The following is a 19138-nucleotide window of genomic DNA, read 5'->3' as shown; positions in this document are numbered from 1 at the left end:
TTCATGGTGGGCAGTAGTGGAGCAACCAAAGTATAAGTAAAAAGATAGATTTAATTATAGTAACTTGTTTTATAAAGATTTATTCTGCCAAACAGTGAAATTATTATATGCTTTAACTTGCTTTAACTCTGCTCTATAAATTTTATGAAGTAAAGTTACTTCCCTACTTTATAAATCACCATTACTGTGGAACCGGTGGGCGGTTAGAAAATTTTACTACTAGCAGAGATACAAAAATGAGCAGTAGGTATAAAAAGGTTGACTACCCCTGGTTTAAGGAATCTTCCCTTCCAAAAATAAAAGTAATTATTTTGCATAAATATTCAGATATACTGCTAATGATAAGTTACTGAGTAAAACATAGAAATTTGAATCAGGAAAACACAAGTTTAAATTTGACCAGCATGTGTAATTAGTATATAAAAGCAAATGCATCTGGAGGCTTACATCATAAAGTGTTCCAAGACTCTGCTAGGAGCAGATAGATGTTTTGCGAGGATAGTGATGCAGTGGACTTTCATAAATATTTGTTATTGTGCCTTAGGAAAATATTATGATTATTGAGTTACCTATTTAGAGCCTTTCTAGCTTGGTTACACATTCTACTTAAGGCTGATAGTAATGAAATTTTCGCTGTCTTATCACCAAGTTTAGGAGAAATAACATCTACATATTTAATTGACTAGTTGAAATTGAACAATAAGAATTCTAATATAGAGAATTTTCATATGATACACCAAATGCTTTTTTTTTCTTTTTATACTTTTATTCATTTAAATGGCTTTATTTAGTGATTTTCTAAAGCAGATCTTTGTTTTTTGGGACTTTGAGAGTCCTGCAAGCTATGATGATCCTTAATCACACATTCATTTATTTATTTATTTATTTATTTATTTATTCATTTTAGAGGAGAGAGAGAGAGAGAGAGAGAAGGGGGGAGGAGCAGGAGGCATCAACTCCCGTATGTGACTTGACCAGGCAAGCCCAGGGTTTCGAACCGGCGACCTCAGCATTTCCAGGTCGACGCTTTATCCACTGCACCACCACAGGTCAGGCCTTAATCACACTTTTATTATTTATTCAACAGATCTTGATGTGCCCAGAACATGAAACGGAGAGAATAAATATGTACTGTGAATTATGTCGGAGGCCAGTTTGTCATCTCTGTAAGCTGGGTGGTAGTCATTCCAATCACCGTGTAACTACCATGAGCAGTGCCTACAAAACCTTAAAGGTAGGACTTGTTTAATTTTGGAACTAAATTTTGATTCTTTATAACTTTATTATACTTTATGCCTTTAACTTTTTCTTTATAAAATCATGACTTCTTGTGTGGTCTGTTTTACTGAAATAAGTTAACAATGAAAATTGTTAATTAATGGTCCACTGATAGTATGTTGTTAGGATTTCTGACCCAGCTGTTCTTTGTCATACTGATGTATAGTTCTGAATTCTGAGCAAAGAGACAAGGATGGAGGACTCTTGAGTGTGATCCGCAAGTGAGCCCAATGCCTGAGACATTGTCCGTGGGAATGGCACACCTTGAAAGACAGCAGCCATTTGATACTTGTTGCTTGCCCATAGGATTAGTAGAAACAGTTTTTGTTTGTTTATTCTAGCGGGACTGTCACTAGCTACAACTGAGTTGCTTCCTGTTTTTAATCTCATACATGGCACTTTTAAAACAGCAAAGTAGGCAGTGGTATAATGCTGTTTTTTTGTTTGTTTGCTTTATTTCTTTTTATTTTAAACAATATTTAAAAAAGAAGTTAATCTGTGCATAAATCTATGACCCATTTTAATTTTTGCTTCCTTTTTGTCTTTAACAATATATATGTATATTTGCATTTTTGGCCTATATCTAATTTTTATTTATATGTACAGCTTTATATTTTGCGTTTTATATGTCATGCTCAGTCTTCCTTCTACATTGAATACATAGATTAGAGGTATAATTGTTTTATTGTCGTTGTCTATTACTTGTGTCATCTTGAGTCATTACTGGGTCAGTTTTGACTGTTATTTCTTCTCATTGTGATTTGTATTCCCCGCTTCATTGTGTTCTTAGCAATTTTTGATTGGCTGCCTGGTACTGAAATTTTTACCTTGTTGGACACTGGATATTTTTGTATCCTACAGATATGCTTGCGTTTTCTTCTGGTATGTGATTAAGTTACTTGGAAACAGTTGTTCCTCTTCGGCCTTGCTTTTAAGCTTTGTTAGGCAGGACAGAGCAAGATTTAGTTCTAGGACTAATTTTAACCAAAGTGTGGATGTAAAAAACCTTTCTTTACTCTTCTCAGTGCCCTATGAATTTAGTCTGGCTGGTAGGGAACAGGCACTATTCCCAGCCTTGTGTGAGATCCTGGAAGTGTTTCCTCTAATCCTACTGGCTGATTCTTTCCCTGACTTCTGGCGGTTTTCTCCCACGAATGTACTGATCAATAAATACTCTAAATGAGTAAGGGGAGCCCTGCTCTTCTCTAAACATCAGTTCATAGGAATTACACTTACAAACCAGCCTCCCTGTATGTACCCTCCGTTTCATCTTTTCAACTCATTGGGGATAATGGCTCCTTGAGTTCTTTGCACCTGGCCTTGAAACCTCCAAACGCTAAGCTGGGGCAGCCATTGGCTCGTCGTGTTTACCATCTCAGAGTTCTTTGTTACTTGATGTCCAGTGTCTTGAGAGCTCTTGCATATTTTCTGATAGGTTTTAAAATTTTTTTCAAGTGGAGAGAAAATCCAGTCATTGTTGACTTTGTTCTGCCCTCCAGTGGTAGTACCACTGTTTGCTAAATTTAACTTTGACATCTTTTTTGTTTATTGCTTATTGATTTGATTTTATACAGGTTGTCCAAAACAATTTTTTTATGACTTGGAGTTGAATTTGTTTTTTTTTCTTTTTTTTCTTTTCTAAGTGAGAGGAGGGGAGATAGAGATATAGACTCCCACATGCTCCCTAATCGGGATGCACCCAGTAACCCCCATCTGGGGCCATGCTCGCAACTGAGCTATTTTTAGTGCCTGAAGCTGAGGCTCCATAGAGCCATCCTCAGTGTGGAGGGCAATACTCTTGAACCAATTGAGCCATGGCTGTGGGGAGGGGGAGGGGGCAGAGATAGGGAGAAGGGGAAGGGTGGAGACGGTCAATTTTCCTGTGTGCCCTGACTGGAAATTGAACCTGGGACATCCACATGCTGGATCAACGCTCTGCCACTGAGCCAACCAGCCAGGGTGTGTTGTTAAATTTTTGATAATAGTATAGACTTAAGCTATTCTTTACATTTTGTTATTTCTCTCATATGTTTTAGACTTTTTAGAAAATAGACTCCAGCCCTGGCCGGTTGGCTCAGCGGTAGAGCGTCGGCCTAGCGTGCGGAGGACCCGGGTTCGATTCCCGGCCAGGGCACACAGGAGAAGCGCCCATTTGCTTCTCCACCCCTCCGCCGCGCTTTCCTCTCTGTCTCTCTCTTCCCCTCCCGCAGCCAAGGCTCCATTGGAGCAAAGATGGCCCGGGCGCTGGGGATGGCTCTGTGGCCTCTGCCCCAGGCGCTAGAGTGGCTCTGGTCGCAACATGGCGACGCCCAGGATGGGCAGATTATCGCCCCCTGGTGGGCAGAGCGTCGCCCCTGGTGGGCGTGCCGGGTGGATCCCGGTCGGGCGCATGCGGGAGTCTGTCTGACTGTCTCTCCCCATTTCCAACTTCAGAAAAAATGAAAAAAAAAAAAAAAAAATAGACTCCATAACAGATTTTTCAGTTTCTAAAAGTAGCAAAGAGATTGCCTCAGATCTCCTTCCTTTCACCTGGTTTTAGGTGTTTAAACTGGAGATTATATTAACATTTTCATTTTTACTCACTTGACTGTTGCAAAGAGAAAGGAGAAATGGGTGTCACATAAGATTACTTTGTGCTTTTTGTCTGCTGTTTGTTGAAACTGAAGTAGGGGCCAGGTTACCCATCTGCCTCTTTATTTGATCTGGCTTCTAATACAGGTAAACTGTGTTGTAGTATGTGGCCCCTCTGACTTATTACCAGGTTGTTTTGTGGATGGTGTCTATCAGTTCTGGAGGGTGCTATTACTGTGGGTGAACTGGCCTAAGTAGGTAATAACTGAGAGGGATAAGCCCTGCTACTGTAGTCTTCTGATAGGTGACACCTATTTTTTTTCCCTTCCATATAATCATCTCTCTTGTTAATCTCCAGACAGACAGAAATCAGAAATATGCACACGTACATATAATTGTTTAATGACTATCTAGGCTGAGATGGGCTTTGAGATTATTTTGGAAGGGTCTTTGTTACTATTTGTGTTGTGGGTGTGTGTGTGTGAAAGTGAATTATCAAGTCTGACGGAAGGCTGTACTGTTTGATTGGCTGCTCTTTTACTTAGCAGCCTTACATAAAGAGTTTTGGGAGTGAAAATGAGCTATCAAAAATGTACCATTTGTATATTTAGGATTTTTGACTAATCTGAGCATTCCTATCTTGTTCTTTTTTCCAGCCTGCTTTCAATATCTTATATATTCTAGGGCCTCTGTGCTCAAGGTCAGAAACTGATTTTTTTTTTTTTTTTTTTTTTAATTTTTTTATAGGGACAGAGAGAGAGTCAGATAGAGGGATAGACAGGGACAGACAGACAGGAACGGAGAGAGATGAGAAGCATCAATCATCAGTTTTTCGTTGCGACACCATAGTTGTTCATTGATTGCTTTCTCATATGTGCCATGACCGCGGGCCTTCAGCAGACTGAGTAACCCCCCACTTGAGCCAGTGACCTTGGGTCCAAGCTGGTGAGCTTTTTGCTCAAACCAGATGAGCCTGCGCTCAAGCTGGCAACCTCGGGGTCTCGAACCTGGGTCCTTCCGCATCCCAGTCTGACGCTCTATCCAGTGCGCCACCGCCTGGTCAGGCGGTCAGAAACTGATTTAATAACTATAATCATTATAGTTGATTTTACAGTCTGTTCTTCCATAGGCTGAAGAAAAGTACTGTGTAAAAAAGAAAACAAAAAAGATTTTGTAAGGCCTGTGTTAAACTTCTATTTCTGTTTGTGTTACCAATATGTTCCAACAGGAAAAGCTTTCAAAGGATATTGATTACCTTATTGGCAAGGAGAGCCAGGTGAAGGGTCAGATTTCTGAACTAAACTTATTAATGAAAGAAACAGAGGTAAGTGATAAACTGGTTTGTATATTCATCTAGATAACTTTTTTTATTAAGTTGGGTTAGATTTCACTTCTGCTTTTCTGGGACTAGGAAAACGTAAAATATAAATTATAATTTTGTGTGATCAGTGCTATGCTAGAGGTGATTAATAGTGGTGCATAGGAAAGAATGACAAACTCTTTATGTGGCAGTTAAGGTCTCAAGAGCAGTAACAAGAGAAATGAAAGCTTTTGCAATTATCTATATTTTATAAAATTAATAGATGACATTTGAAAAAATGTACTATATGTGGAGAGGACCAGGGTTACTTAAAATTACAGATATTCCTAAGTATATACCAAAACACATGTATTAGAATGTTCATAGCTGCACTCTTTGTAATATCCACAAAGTGAAAACTATCCAGATGTTCGTCACTACTGGAATGTAAGCAACAGTAAAAATAAGTATCTACAACAATGTAGACAAATCTTGCAATAGTATTGAAAGATGCCAGATACAAAGGAGTAAAAATACTGTGGAATTCTTTTTATAAAAAGTACTAAAAAAGGTGCAAATGGCCTATATTGTTCAGAATAGGACTTGTTAAAGACGAGGAGGATTAGTGCCTCTGAAAGTTAAAAGGGTGGCTTCTGGGATACTGGTAGTGGTCTTTTATATAATCTGGGTGCTGGTTACATAGGAGTGTTTGCCAAGATTCGTTGATCTCTACACATACGTAAATTTTTTTGTTTGTATATTACATTTCAATAAAATATTAGAAAAATTGTATTTAAAAAATACAGTAAAAGAGGACAGGACTCGGTTATTTTAAAATTTCAAGTAGTCTTCCCCAATTTAATGCGTATTTCTTTTCTCTATTTGAAATAAATTGAAGAAACATTACTTCTGATCACTTTAAAAGTTATAATTAAATAAAAAAATATTCTGGCTAGTGTGAGACTGTTACTTCTTGAAAAAATTTTTTCAAAGATGAGTTAAAATTATTGAGAAATTTATGTTAGCCCTGGCCGGTTGCTCAGTGGTAGAGCGTTGGCCTGGCATGTGGAAGTCCCTGGTTCAATTCTTGGCCAGGGCACACAGGAGAAGCACTCATCTGTTTCTCCACCCGTCCCCCTCTCCTTCTCTGTCTCTCTCTTCCCCTCCCACAGCCAAGGCTCCATTGGAGCAAAGTTGGCCTGGCTTCATGGCCTCTGCCTCAGGCACTAGAATGGCTCCACAGATGGGCAGAGCATCGCCCCCTAGTAGGCTTGCCGGGTGGATCCTGGTCAGGCACATGTGGTAGTCTGTCTCTCTGCCTCCCCACTTCTCACTTTGGAAAAATACAAAAAAAAAAAAAAGGAAATTATGCTAGTTATCACTGTTTAACCAGTATTGCTTTTTTAAATATTTTTTCTGGTATTCACTAATTGCATTCACTACCCTAAGTTCATTTTCATGTAATTTAAAAATGAAATTTTGTTTTTATATTTTTGTTTGATCAGTGTAATCCCCCAACATATAGCAAGTTATCAAGATAAATAGAGTCCTGGTCAGTTTCTCAGTGGCCTGGCATGCAGACGTCCTGGCTTTGATCCCCGATCAGGGCAAACATGAGAAGCGACCATCTGCTTCTCTTCTCCTCCCTTTCCTCTTCTCTCTTTCCTCCTTGCTTGCAGCCAGTAGCTCGGTGGATCTGAGAATTAGCTAGGCATTGAGGATAGCTCAGTTGATTTGAACATTGTACCCAGATGGAGGTTGCTGGGTGGTTCTCGGTTGGGCTCATGCAGGAGTCTGTCTCTCTATCTCCTCTCCTATCATATTAAAAAAAAGAAAAGAAAAAAAAAATAGGTTGTTAGTCATGCTGCCCTTCTGAAATAAGGAAACTTCAATACATGTTTTAGAGTTTTTCATTCAGCAGGTTGAAAATTGAGGAACTTAGGCATCAAGTATTCATGTAGACATTGATTCCTTGGGATCCAGGAGAAATTAGTTTCTTTTTGTACCTTTGACCTATGCTGCATTGGTAGCCTTATCAGTAAGAATTTTCTACACTAGAGAATTTGTCTCTATTCTTGACTTATACTCAGTGATGATTGTGAACTGTCTTTTTATCTATAATTATGGCAAGCTGGAGAAAAAATCTCCTTCTTACCTACATTTAATATTTCTGAGTTTAATGTCTTGATTGGTCATTGAAATACTACCAAAATGTCACCAGCATCTGTCTTCCCCTGTCCCACCCACTTAAAAGAAATTGGCTTTGGGGTAAGGTAACAGAAGGGAATCTGGAAAATTTTTTCTCTCATTATAAATATTGGTTAGAAATCATTGGAAAATGCACAGTGCACTTCTATAATATATTTTCACCTTTTAAGAATGTTCTTGGAGATCTTTTTTTCTATTGGCTGCTGCTTAGTATCTGTCATGATGAGTGCTCTGACAGTATATTTTCAAATAATCAAGTTGATCTTTGATTTCATTGACATTAAAAATGTTTAATAAGTACTACAGATAGGATCTGTTTTTTGACAAAATAGGGGAACACTTATGTTGTATAGTGAAAATAATGCTTATTGAGAATATGTGACATTGTGGCAGGCATTATATGTCAACAAAAACAGAAATCTAAATGGTTTCTCTTATCCCTAGTTTTTAGAAGAGAAAAAGTCAAGCATAAAGTATTTAAGTAATTTGCATAAAGTCACATAGAATTTAGTTACACTAAAATTTTAATTTAAAGAGTTATTTTTCTTAGTAAAGGATGTCATTTTACTGAGTTTCATGGCTGTGGTTTACTATTGGATTAGTGTGGAAATGATAAAAACGTGTCCTTAATTAGAAATGAATTAAAAAGTCCAGAATTGTACTTTCCTGTGTCTTTGGTTAAATCAGTTAATTTCTGCCTCAGTTTCCTTTGTATACATATTGAAGATTGTTTTCTTATTTAAGTGAATACATTGTTTATTATTGGAATTTGGAGATTAAAAGTTTAAGGAAGGTATAATACTGTAAAATTAAAATGTCTAAATAAAAGTTACCAATCTTGCTGATAATTCATTGATGCCAAGTTATTCTGAGAATTTCAGAGTTAGACAAAATTTATTTACTTTACAATATTTGGATTTGTTTTGTTGAGTTTGGGTTATTTTGTGAAAAGACATTGGGATTTAGCAGATAAGGTAATGCTTTGCTTGTTTTATATTAGTGTAATGGAGAGAGGGCTAAAGAAGATGCAATTACACATTTTGAAAAGCTCTTTGAAATTCTAGAAGAAAGGAAATCATCAGTTTTGAAAGCAATTGATGCTTCGAAGAAACTCAGATTAGACAAATTTCAGACTCAAGTGGAAGAATATCAGGGACTTCTAGAGAACAATGGACTTGTGGGATACGCGCAAGAGGTGCTGAAGGAGACGGATCAGTCTTGTTTTGTACAGACCGCCAAACAGCTCCACCGCAGGTATCTCGCTCTTCACCTAGAATCTCCTTAGTGTCTTGAGACCGGGCTGTACGACCCACTTAGCTCTGAGTGGTTCCTTCATTACCTGTCATGTGAAGTACCCCTTGCTTCGCTCTGAACTTGAATATTCTTTTGTTATTCAAGTCAAATATTCTTTTGTTAACCACATTACAGATACTTAGTCTGATTTGCCTTTTTAACGAATTATTTCTATAATTTATAATGTCTGGATACAGAATACAGAAAGCTACAGAATCTTTGAAGAGCTTTAGACCTGCGGCTCAGACTTCTTTCGAAGACTATGTTGTTAATACATCCAAACAAACAGAACTTCTTGGAGAACTGTCCTTTTTCTCTAGTGGTAAGTTTTAGTAACAGCAGAACCATGCTCTTTTAGTCTGAATTTACATTGTGTAGAAAAAACACAACTTCTCTTTTGTTGGACGTGATGAAGCAGCATCTCAGTTGCCCAGAACCATCATATCTTAAAACCATACTGTATAACTATGTTTTTATACACAAAATCTATATTCTGTTGGTGTGTCTTTTTAAGCATTGTGTAAATGCCATCAAATTGTATGTATCTTTTCTGTAAATTGCTTTTATAAAAAAATTAAGATAAATATTTGTTATACACAAAAATCTGGTTTAACGCTATATTTTAACTGTTCATAGTAAGTATTTCATTATGTAAATCATTTTTCTACTGAGAAACAATTTGTTTCTATTTTCTCTCTTGTTGTTAACAGTGCTGTATTGAACATTTTCATCAGTGGTTGTTGTGCACCACTGATATATGTGAGTTTCTCTAGGGCAGAAACCTGGGTATTTCCAGGCTAAAAGTGACTCTTAAGATGAATAAGCATTTACCTTGCTATCCTTGCCAAAATAAAATATCTAGAGTGGGTACTATAACAACAGAAATTGATTTTCTTCCAGTTCTGGAGGCTAGAAGTCTGAGAGCAAGTGTTGGTAGGGTTGGTTTCTCCTGAGGCCTCTTTTTGGGTTTGCATATGGCCAACTTCCTATGTGTTCACATGATCTTCCCTCTGTACAGATAGATCTGGGTCCAGACTTCTTTATCATGACACTAGCCATGTTAGTCATGTTGGAGGAGGGTCTGCTCTAATGACCTCATTTTAATTTAATTATCTATTTAAAGACCCTGTCTTTAATAAAGTCACATTGTGAGGTGCTGGGGATCAGAACTTCACATTGTAGGGGACACAGTCCAGCCAGTACGACTTGCTCATGTTGTGCTGCTCCCCAGCAGGGAGTTAGTTCTTCCTTTCCTCTTTTTATTTACCTTTTCATCCCCCTCAGATTTCTCTCCTAGTGATGATGAACAATTATAATCCTTAGAAAGGTATATGCCTGACCAGGCAGTGGCGCAGTGGACAGAGCGTCGGACTGGGATGCAGAGGACCCAGGTTCGAGACCACGAGGTCACCAGCTTGAGCGTGGGCTCATCTGGTTTGAGCAAAGCTCACCAGCTTGGACCCAAGGTCGCTGGCTTGAGCAAAGGGTTACTCAGTCTGCTGAAGGCCCGCGGTCAAGGCACATATGAGAGAGCAATCAATGAACAACTAAGGTGTCGCAACGAAAAACTGATGATTGATGCTTCTCATCTCTCTCTGTTCCTGTCTGTCTGTCCCTATCTATCCCTCTCTCTGACTCTCTCTCTGTTCCTGTAAAAAAAGATATACTTATAGTCTGATAACTATATAGGTATATATATATATATATGTATGGATTTATACATTCAATCAAAGAAAACTTGCCTTGTTGAATGCTAAAAACTCTGAAGGATTATTATTGTGATTTTTCTTTTCAATTCTGTACCTGAATCTCCCTTCAGATACATGCTCATCTTGTTTATTATGACAGTCTTGATTTTCCAAATATATATTTGTTACTCTTTCAAATGCTGATTCTACTTTATATACTATACACCCCCTTTTTCAAAGGTATACTTGAATTGTTTTTCATATATGCTAGTTTACTTAGGAGTACAAGCTCTTCCTGCCCCTGGAGATCCCAAAACAGTCTTTGGAAAGATGAGGTTGAAGGTGGGTGATCTAGGGTTATACAGTGTTTAAGAGTGCAAAGTAGGAAGCCAACTTCTGGCTGATGTCTCCTCATTCTTCCTGCATGCACATTTTTTTCAGTAAGCTATGTTTCAAAAAAAGAATGGGATGTTGGGCGGGCCAATACTAGTCGTGTTATTTTTTAACTAGCATTTTCTTTTTTTTTCTTTTCACTTTAAAATATACTTTGGATGACTTTATAGATCTCATTATGGTTACATAAATGGGTTATACCCAGGCATGCCTGTACATTGCTACATATAGCTGGGGAAAGGCAAAGAGGGAGACTTTCCATTTCATGTACTTCTCTGTAATTTGATAAATATGTGTGTGTGTGCGTGCATGTGTAACTTTTATAGCTTATTCTTACCACGTGACCCAAATAGTTACACTTACTGGAATTTATTCTATGGAATAGGTTATCAATATGCACAATGATTTAGCTGTAATATTTTGACCATTGTATTTTGAATGAAAAATTAGAAGCATATTTCTGAAAATAGTTAAATATTAATACACCCATATAGTAGAACACCAGTGGGAGAAAAATACTGATAGGAGTTAACACAAAGTTATTGTAGTGATTATCTTTGAGTTACGTAAGATTTTGTTTTGAGTGTTTTATGTAGTTCCTTGTTTTCTTACAAAAATCATGTTTATACCAAGGAAAATTTATTTAAATGGCTTTGCAACTCTAGAAGAAAATAGGAAAGAAAATTGTATGATGTTTTATTGAAGTGTTTTGCTATCTTCACCAAACTTAGATTTAAAAACATTTATTAAAATAATTGTTTATAGGAGGGCACAAATTAACATTTTAAAGTCAAGGGGTTGTTATTCAGCAAGTGGAAATTGAAGAATGTTTGTCTGAATTTTCTTCTTTTTCTATTCAGTTATAAACACAAATATACCTTTTTAAGTATTTAAAAAAAAATTTTGTGGTAAGAACACTTACCATGAGAACCTATCCTTTTATCAGATTTTAAGTGTGCAGTGCTGTGGTTGACCAGGTCCCGTATTGTACTGCAGCTCTTGAGGGCTTATTCATCTTGATCGACTGGAACTTTATGTCTGTGGATTAATACCTGCCCATTTCTCCCTCCCTCCAGCCCCTGGGAACGACCGTTCCAGTCTTTGATTTTATGAATTTGACTCTTTCAGATACTTTGATCATGCAGTCAGTATTTGTCTTTCTATGTCTGGCCTATTTCACTTAGCATGTCTGCAGTGTTCATCCATGTTGTCACATATGCAGCAATGATTCTTTTTCTCATACATAGAATTATAAATTTAGAAATCATCTAAGTATTATCAGCACATTTATTGAGGTAAAACATAGGTTTTTTAAATAATATTTTGACTTTGTTTTCTATTTCATAATTCTTTCAGGCATAGATGTGCCAGAGATCAATGAGGAACAGAGCAAAATTTATAACAATGCTTTCATAAGTTGGCACCATCCAGAAAAGGACAAAGCTGACAGCTATGTCCTGGAATATCGGAAGATTAGTAGAGATGAAGAAATGCTGTCTTGGAATGAGATAGAAGTTTGTGGCACAAGCAAAGTTATTTCAGAACTTGAGAGTAACTGTAACTATGCGTTCAGAGTAAGAGCCTACAAGGGTTCAATTTGTAGTCCTTGCAGCCGAGAACTGATTCTTCATACTCCACCAGCTCCAGGTATTGTGACCATTGGGAATAAGGAAAGCCCAGAGTTGGAAGAAACCTTGATAAAAAATAAACTAGTTGGTGTTTCTTTGTAGACCTGCAATTAAACCAGCTCTCATTTGTAAAAAAGTCTAGAAAAGTAGTTTCCATACCAGCTAGGATTTAGAAATAGATTGATTACATAAATTTCACCATGTAGGCTGAGGAGAGGATTAGGTGTTTGATGATATCAAATAAAAACATGAAAAGAAGGCGTCTGAGGGAGCAGGGCTATTAATTTGGAATTAAAGTAGCATATATGCTACCTGACAAGTTCTAAATAGTACATATTTTTTTCACCAGCTTATAGAATCTCTAGAACATAGGATCTAGGTATTTTAAAAATGTATTGGTATAATATGAAATATAATTTTGATTAACCTAATTTAGACTAATTAATTTGATTAATCCAATTTTGTTTGGATTTCCTAACACAGTGATTGCCAGCACATGGGACTTCATTAGAATCATATGCACACCTCTCCCCATCCGAGACTACTGCCCAGCCACCTCCCCCGCCCTTCCAGTTAACACTCACTCATACTACTTTCCGAGTGTCTTTAGATTTTTACAGAGTGGGAATGATTTACAGGTTAGTTGATGTTCGCTACATTGTCTGCATTGACAAAGGACATTTAGGTCAGGGTGTGCTCTGGTTCGCAGGGAAACATTTTGCCCTGTTGATCACTGCCTTAAGACGTGCCATCAGTTGGATTTTAGATCCCACTGCCTCTGCCCATTTTCGTGGCTTATGTATCCATGTTTTGTCCTGTCCTTCCTCCCCTTTATGTGTTCAAAGTGTATTTCTCCACTCTTCATTTTTCATACACTTTGTTGCTAATTTGAAAAAATTAGGAAACAAGTATATAAAAATAGAGTTGGCTAAAATTATTTTTCTTGAATCTTAATAAAATCCTGTAGTTTTAGAATGGATGCGCGGTACTAAGTAAATATTTTATAGCTGATGCAGTTTCAGCTCTTTTCTAGTCTCTGACTGAAATTGGGAGAAAAAAGAAACTTGAAAGTTACTGCTGTTTCAATAACATGGAGGAAAGGAAGGGCTAAAAGTTGTCTTCCTTTTCTCAGACGCCAAATGAATAGGGTGACCCATTGGAATTTATTTTAAGGTCTGGGAGACTTGAGATCAAAAGGAAGGATGACATACCATGTTGGGACAAGAGGCATTACCAGGAAGAGTGGCCAGCTACATATGGAGAATGGTTTTAGCTCACTAGTAGACAGTTTTGAAAATTGTACTATAATATAGTTAAAACTTAACATTTTCACCAGTTTAAAGTGTACAGGTCAGTAGCATCAAGTACATTAACAATGTTGTGCAACCACCACCACTCCTATCTAGAAATTTTCACTTTTTCCAAGCTGACACTCTGTGCCCATTAAACAGTAACTCCCCATTCTCCCTCCTCACACAGCTTGGTCACCTCTGTTCCGCTCTCTGTCTCTGAACTTGCCTGTTCTGGGCGCCTCATATTAGTAGATCCATAGAACCCTTGTGTGACTGCCAGATTCCCAGCTTCATCCTTGTTGTAGCATGTATCCACTTCCTTCCTTTTTTTGGCTGAATAATATTCCATTGCATATGTATATACCATATTTTCTTTTTCCATTCATCTGTTGATGGACATTTGGACTGTCCCCGTTTTGGGGGCTAGGAGCCAGTGTTACTCTTAATGGATTTGAGTTGATAGAGACTTAGGAGAAGTGGTTTTATCTCCATTTTCTAGCTGAGGAAATTAAAGTTTAGGCTAAACTCTAGTGAAACGCTTGAGCAGGGATGCAAACCCGTGTCTCTCTGAACGCAGGTCCTGTGCTTTCTCCTTTTACACTATGCGCTGTTTCTCATGCCTGTCATGTTAATAAAAATGGAAGACATTATTAAAAGTGCTTTATTTTTCACACTTATAAAATTTGGATTAAATACTTAAGAAAATATATAGATAATTATGAAAATGTAAAACCCTTTAGTTAGGGGTAAAAGACAAATCCAGTAGTGTGAAATACATAGGATAGATTTGCTATATCTATTCCAAGGAATCACATTCATAAGTTTTCTCATATTTAAAATATTTCCTTCAGCTTTTGAGGTTTCTGAAGATTTTCAGGTATAGAGAATTTGCTGAAAATTATTTCCGAGTTGGGGTTTTGGTGTCATAGTTTGCTACATCCTGTCTCTTCAGTCATTTCTATTTGAAAAACCTATCATATTTAACGGTAAATGATAGAAATGCTAATGAATATTTCTTAGACTAATTTTAAGCTTTATTTACAGTTTTCAGTTTCCTCTTTGATGAGAAATGTGGCTATAATAATGAACACCTCTTGTTGAACCTGAAGAGAGACCGTGTAGAGAGTAGAGCCGGATTCAGTCTTCTGCTTGCTGCGGAACGCATCCAAGTGGGTTATTACACCAGCTTAGACTACATCATCGGGGATGTGGGGATTACAAAAGGGAAGCACTTCTGGGCCTTCCGTGTGGAGCCGTATTCATACCTGGTAAAAGCAGGAGTCGCTTCCAGTGATAAACTACAAGAGTGGCTTCGTTCTCCTCGGGATGCAGTGAGTCCAAGGTACACTTCTTTTTTTTAAATTGATCTAGAACATGATCATTTTTCTAAAAGTAAACATGCTTTTTTTTTTTTTTTTTTTTTTTTTAAAGCAATGTAGGCTTGAAAATAGACCTGGATTTACTTTTCACGTTTCTAGTACACGTCTTAGAGTCAAGAGTTTTGGCTATGCGTATGTGGCTGGCTAGGAAAAGGAGGCGGTTTCTTTGTTCACACAGGAATAATGAGATTTAGCTGTTAATTTAGGATGCCATGAGTAACTAAGTTTGTTTTGGATACCTCTTGATTATGATACAGCTTCAGTTTTAAATTCTGAAAGTCACAACAGTTACTGTAATTATGTGATGAAATTACATATATAGTGAAATGCCCCAAACTGCCATACTTCACAATTGATACTAAGTTGTTCTTTTGTTGGGGGACACAGTCTCTTTAAATGTCCCCTGAATACTTTGCAAAATTGAGTAATGGTAAACATGTTTCCATAGCAAAGAATCTTAATTTCTAAAGCGATTGACTATTTAATGGAGTTTGTGTGCTTTAATTTATTTAGATGGTGAAAAGGTGAACTAACATAGAGAAATAATTTTTGGCCACTTGAACAGAATCCCAGGTTAACAATTGGAGTAATAGAAAAAATTTTTGCATGAAGATGAGAAATTGACTTAACAATGCAAATTGTATTAGAAAAATGGTTAAGTGAGTAGTGGCATGTCCACTTGATAGAATAGTAGTATTAATCATATTTTTAAAATATGTAACATGTTAGAAATAAAAAAACTTATTAAAATGGTTGATGTCAAAATCATAAATATATAAAAAGCAAAAAAAAAGAAGGAACTTGGTATTAATTTTTAATAAGCTGCTACTATTTTATACTACAGGTAAAAAAACCTTCGTAATACTTGCTTACATCATTATAGATCCATTTAGAAATCTCAGTCGGGAAAGAGTTCTCTGGAGGAGAATGAAACCTGCCCTTTTCTCCTGCATGAGTATGCAGTGCCAGTTTATTTAGTTTGTAATTCCTTGGATTAGGGCACACATCGGGGTTTTGTATTTTCTTACATATGATTGTGTGCTATAAATATTTAAACTTTGACAAATCCTTGAGGTCTCGTCCCTCTGCTTTATTTTTGATAGGCTTTAATTTTTAGGTTCTCATCTTTGTCAATATCTAGGTAAATGTGGATGACGTTTTAAGACAGAATTTGGGGCGAGTGTGTTGATGTAATTCTGAATGCTAATGTGTAATCCTTATATTTTTAATTATTTCATTAGAAAGTTTTTGATATATAATTTATTTTAATTTTAACTTAGTATAGATTGTCTTGTAAGATGTTTCAAAGATACATGAAGGCCTATGGATAATGACACCAAAAGATTGTATTTTGTGTGCTGTGTTGCAGATATGAGCAAGACAGCGGGCATGACAGCGGAAGTGAAGATGCCTATTTTGATTCTTCACAACCCTTTACATTAGTTACTATAGGCATGAAGAAATTTTTTATACCCAAGTCACCTACTTCTTCTAATGAACCTGAAAATAGAGTTCTTCCCATGCCAACAAGTATAGGGATTTTCCTTGACTATGATAAAGGCAAAGTGGGTTTCTATGACATGGATCACATGAAATGCCTTTATGAACGCCAAGTGGACTGTTCACACACAATGTATCCAGCATTTGCTTTAATGGGCAGTGGAGGAATTCAACTTGAAGAACCTATCACAGCAAAATCTCTAGAATACCAAGAAGACATATAGTTTAAGCATCTGATGTGACTTAGAATGGAAAATGTGAGCAAAATAATGCCTTGCTGTTAACATTCGTAACTAATTACATATCATCTAAGAATTCTGTCACCACACTTGTTTTTTGTGTATGTTTCTTAAAACACAGAAACACCTGAACAGCTTTGCCTCTTCTGTGTCACTCTACTGCCTTCCTTAAATGACAGGGAAAGGACACTTTTTCCTAGATAACACTGAAATGGTTAACTAGATTGCTTTTTTTTTTTTAATGAACAGGAAATCTAATTTATTTATGTTAGCTGGTGTTGCTGATACATTCTTTTTTTAGGGGGGTAGACATACAAATGTATTTATTATGATTCTTTTGTGTTTGGTTTTTCATTTTTATATCATGTTTATGTCCTAAGAGAAGATGTTTTTAAATGCCTTATGGATAGAAATTAGTATTAAGCGTTGTGTATTGCATTTGTTTTTAAAAGAAAAACAAAGGTATAGATGGGAGAAAGGCCATAAATGGTAATATATTTAAATGAAAAATTATGTATTTTGAGGTGTGTAACTAATATTAAGAGTATATTGCCTGGCCAATGAATACTACTGTTTTTTGGGTTTTTTTTTAAAGACTGAAAACTATATTCTTAAGGACATTAAAAAGCATTTTCTTAGCTGTAACACCCGTATGTGCAAATGTTTTTGCAGAACACAAAGAGTTTTAGGTTAATACATGAAGCTCATTTTATATAATTTTTTTTCAGAAATGTGTCTTCAATTTTTAGGTTGCTTTATGAAAATATTTGCACATATATTAAATAATTACTTTTCATAAATATTAGTGAAGATTCATTGATATTTGTCATATTTGGGGTTTTTGTCCCCTCTATGTGTTGTGATTTTTATTTTTTTGCACAAATATTACATATCATATTGTCCTGGTTTATGTTTACATTTTTTAAAAGTTCGTGATCTAATTTTAGTGTAAGTATAAAATGTGGAATAACTGGTCAGTTGTATGGCATTTTCTGTGGCTCATTGTTTGGTAATGAGCCTTGGTAATAAACAAGTAAAAGTACAAATTTAATTCTTTAGGAGTAATGACTAAAATAATGACTGTGTATCCTTTTAAAAGTTCTTAATTTGAAGAATTTGTCTAAATTTTATGTTTATTTTTGAAACGTTTTATTGTTAGGTTGTTTTATTTAAACTTCTTTTTCTGAAGTTAAAATGTTAGAAACTAGACTTAGGCGTTTTAGCACTCATCATTTTGGAATGCTTGTGATAATAGACTGACAAAAATTTTTAGACCTTTTTTTTTCTTTATATTTTTAATGGAAATCTGTTATTCAGGCTGGTAGCATTAAATTATTCCCAAGCCAAATAGAAAATATCATGGAGAATTTCCGTGTTTAATAGGCTTTGTTACTTTCCCACCAATGAATAGCACTTTATGACACAAGCTGATCTAAATAAATGTGCAGTGTTATGTGAATCGTGCAATAAAGCTGCTGAAGTCACATGTGTGGTAGAGTTTGATAGTCCCAGGCCTGGGTAAGCACATATCACGTAGACATTTTAAATATGAAGCTTTATTAGGAATAGGAAAGCTGTTTGAACATTGTATAGTTATATGTAAATTGTTCTGGGTTTTTTTCATTTTTAATAAAAATGAAAACTATGTTAAATATAACTTGAAATCTTTATTCCAGGAATTCTCAGTATGTTTATATGGAAAATGGAAGCACATTTATTTATGGAAAGATGTTTAGTGTATATATAAACTTAGAGCTAAAGTTTTATATAAAGTTATTTGGGGAATTTAATTATTAGCTTTAATTCTTGTGGAACTGATCATTAGAAAAGCTTAACATGAAACTGATTTACTTCAGTTAATTCATCGGTTTGTCTAATTTTTCTGATTCATAACACAGGGCAACAAAATTTTTGTTGCATCCACCAAAACACCTGTTCTTACCTAATTTGAGTGTGCTGATCTCAAATCTGACATAAGTTTTTCTCTGTAAGCTACAGTTTTTTTGCAATTAAAGATTTTATGTTTATATGTTGTAAAATTTTCAACATTTAGTTTAACATAATGAAGTGTAGAGTGTCTTCTTGGGCATCATCTTTGTGAAAATATAATAATTTATATAATACAGTAAATACACTGATACACTAAAATATATGATTGCATCAGAATTTGTCTACAATTCCAAAATAGAACATATTAAAACACTTATTTTAATCATAAAATTTGCACAAAACTTATTTAAATTCTACTGAGGCAAAAATTTGTTTGTAGCTCTTGTGTTTGTGTACTTGTTGAAGACAATCTCATTGGATGCTCCAGCAGTAGTCTGCTCATCACTAACAGCTCCAAGATTTTCGGGAAACTTATCAAG

At 35.9% G+C, this 19138-nt stretch overlaps 1 protein-coding gene across 4 annotated transcripts in view; it reads left to right on the top strand.

Moving 5' to 3' along the window:
- Positions 1–18796, top strand: part of TRIM36 (tripartite motif containing 36) — a 46671-nt gene extending 27875 nt beyond the window's left edge. For 3 of the 4 annotated variants that reach the window (XM_066274085.1, XM_066274087.1, XM_066274086.1), the window contains 7 exons: positions 1088–1234; positions 5078–5173; positions 8358–8611; positions 8848–8972; positions 12088–12378; positions 14696–14993; positions 16400–18795. In XM_066274085.1, the coding sequence (XP_066130182.1) occupies positions 1088–1234; positions 5078–5173; positions 8358–8611; positions 8848–8972; positions 12088–12378; positions 14696–14993; positions 16400–16754 (1566 nt within the window). In that variant the 3' untranslated portion in view covers positions 16755–18795. Of the gene's footprint in view, positions 1–1087; positions 1235–5077; positions 5174–8357; positions 8612–8847; positions 8973–12087; positions 12379–14695; positions 14994–16399 lie in introns of all 4 variants that reach the window. The other variant, XM_066274084.1, reaches the window with a different exon arrangement.
- The last annotated feature ends 342 nt before the right edge of the window (positions 18797–19138 follow it).

The sequence above is a fragment of the Saccopteryx bilineata genome, chromosome 4 (genome assembly GCF_036850765.1).
Source record: "Saccopteryx bilineata isolate mSacBil1 chromosome 4, mSacBil1_pri_phased_curated, whole genome shotgun sequence".
Taxonomy (NCBI): Eukaryota; Metazoa; Chordata; class Mammalia; order Chiroptera; family Emballonuridae; genus Saccopteryx; species Saccopteryx bilineata.
This window is presented reverse-complemented; position numbering and strand designations above follow the sequence as displayed.